Source organism: Opisthorchis viverrini (assembly GCF_000715545.1).
Source record: "Opisthorchis viverrini unplaced genomic scaffold opera_v5_236, whole genome shotgun sequence".
Classification (NCBI taxonomy): Eukaryota; Metazoa; Platyhelminthes; class Trematoda; order Opisthorchiida; family Opisthorchiidae; genus Opisthorchis; species Opisthorchis viverrini.
Genome location: NW_008751896.1, coordinates 1 through 741, shown reverse-complemented (window position 1 = coordinate 741; position 741 = coordinate 1). Strand labels below are relative to the sequence as shown.

At 48.0% G+C, this 741-nt stretch overlaps 1 protein-coding gene across 1 annotated transcript in view; it reads right to left on the bottom strand.

Annotated features, from left to right (window-relative positions):
• Positions 1 to 513, bottom strand: part of T265_08815 (hypothetical protein) — a gene marked incomplete at both ends in the record, with an annotated part of 60,791 nt that extends 60,278 nt beyond the window's left edge. The window contains one exon of the mRNA XM_009174727.1: positions 382 to 513. Coding sequence (XP_009172991.1) covers positions 382 to 513 — 132 coding nt within the window. The remainder of the gene's footprint in view (positions 1 to 381) is intronic.
• Between the last annotated feature and the right edge of the window lie 228 nt (positions 514 to 741).

The following is a 741-nucleotide window of genomic DNA, read 5'->3' as shown; positions in this document are numbered from 1 at the left end:
GAATTGACGGCCGTAGAGCATTTTATGAAACTTCTTAGTGGCAAACACGACCGCTTAGGCTTCCTTTTCTATCTGACTGTAGTTGCGCTCTGCTGAAGACAGAGATCTGGCCGCATGTGCAATGGCTTTCTGGCTACTATGTGGAAATACGTGTGAAATCACTGCATCAATTGCATAGTTCTAGGCGTCCGACGCCACAACGATTTCCATCGATAGATCGTAGTGTATTAGTAGCAAATCTGAACTTAACATGGATTTGACAGATTCAAAGGCGCGTTGGCTTTCTCCTGACCATGTCCGCTTGTGGTCCTTGGTAAGTAGCTGATTTAGTGGGCCTCGAAGGCGATGCACGGCAGGCAGGAATGAACTGTAGTGACTTACGAGACCGAGGAAAGACCTGAGGGAAGCGACGTCTGTGGGTGCTGGTATACGTTTGATCGATTCAATGTTCTCCGGGTCCGGACGGCGGCCATGTTCGTCAATAATGAACCCAAGGTACTTTTTTGACCGCATGAAAAAGGTGCATTTTTATCCGCGCACTTTGAAGCCATATTCTTGAATTCGACTAAGCACGTAATCAAGATGTTGCCACAGTTCGTGGGGATTGGAACCCATGACACTTAGGTCTTCCAAATAGGCGGCAACGCCCGGGGCATCCTTCAGCATCGTATCCATAATCTGTGGAAATATGGCTGACGCTATTTTGACACCGAATGGCAGTCCAGTGTACTGGAACAGACC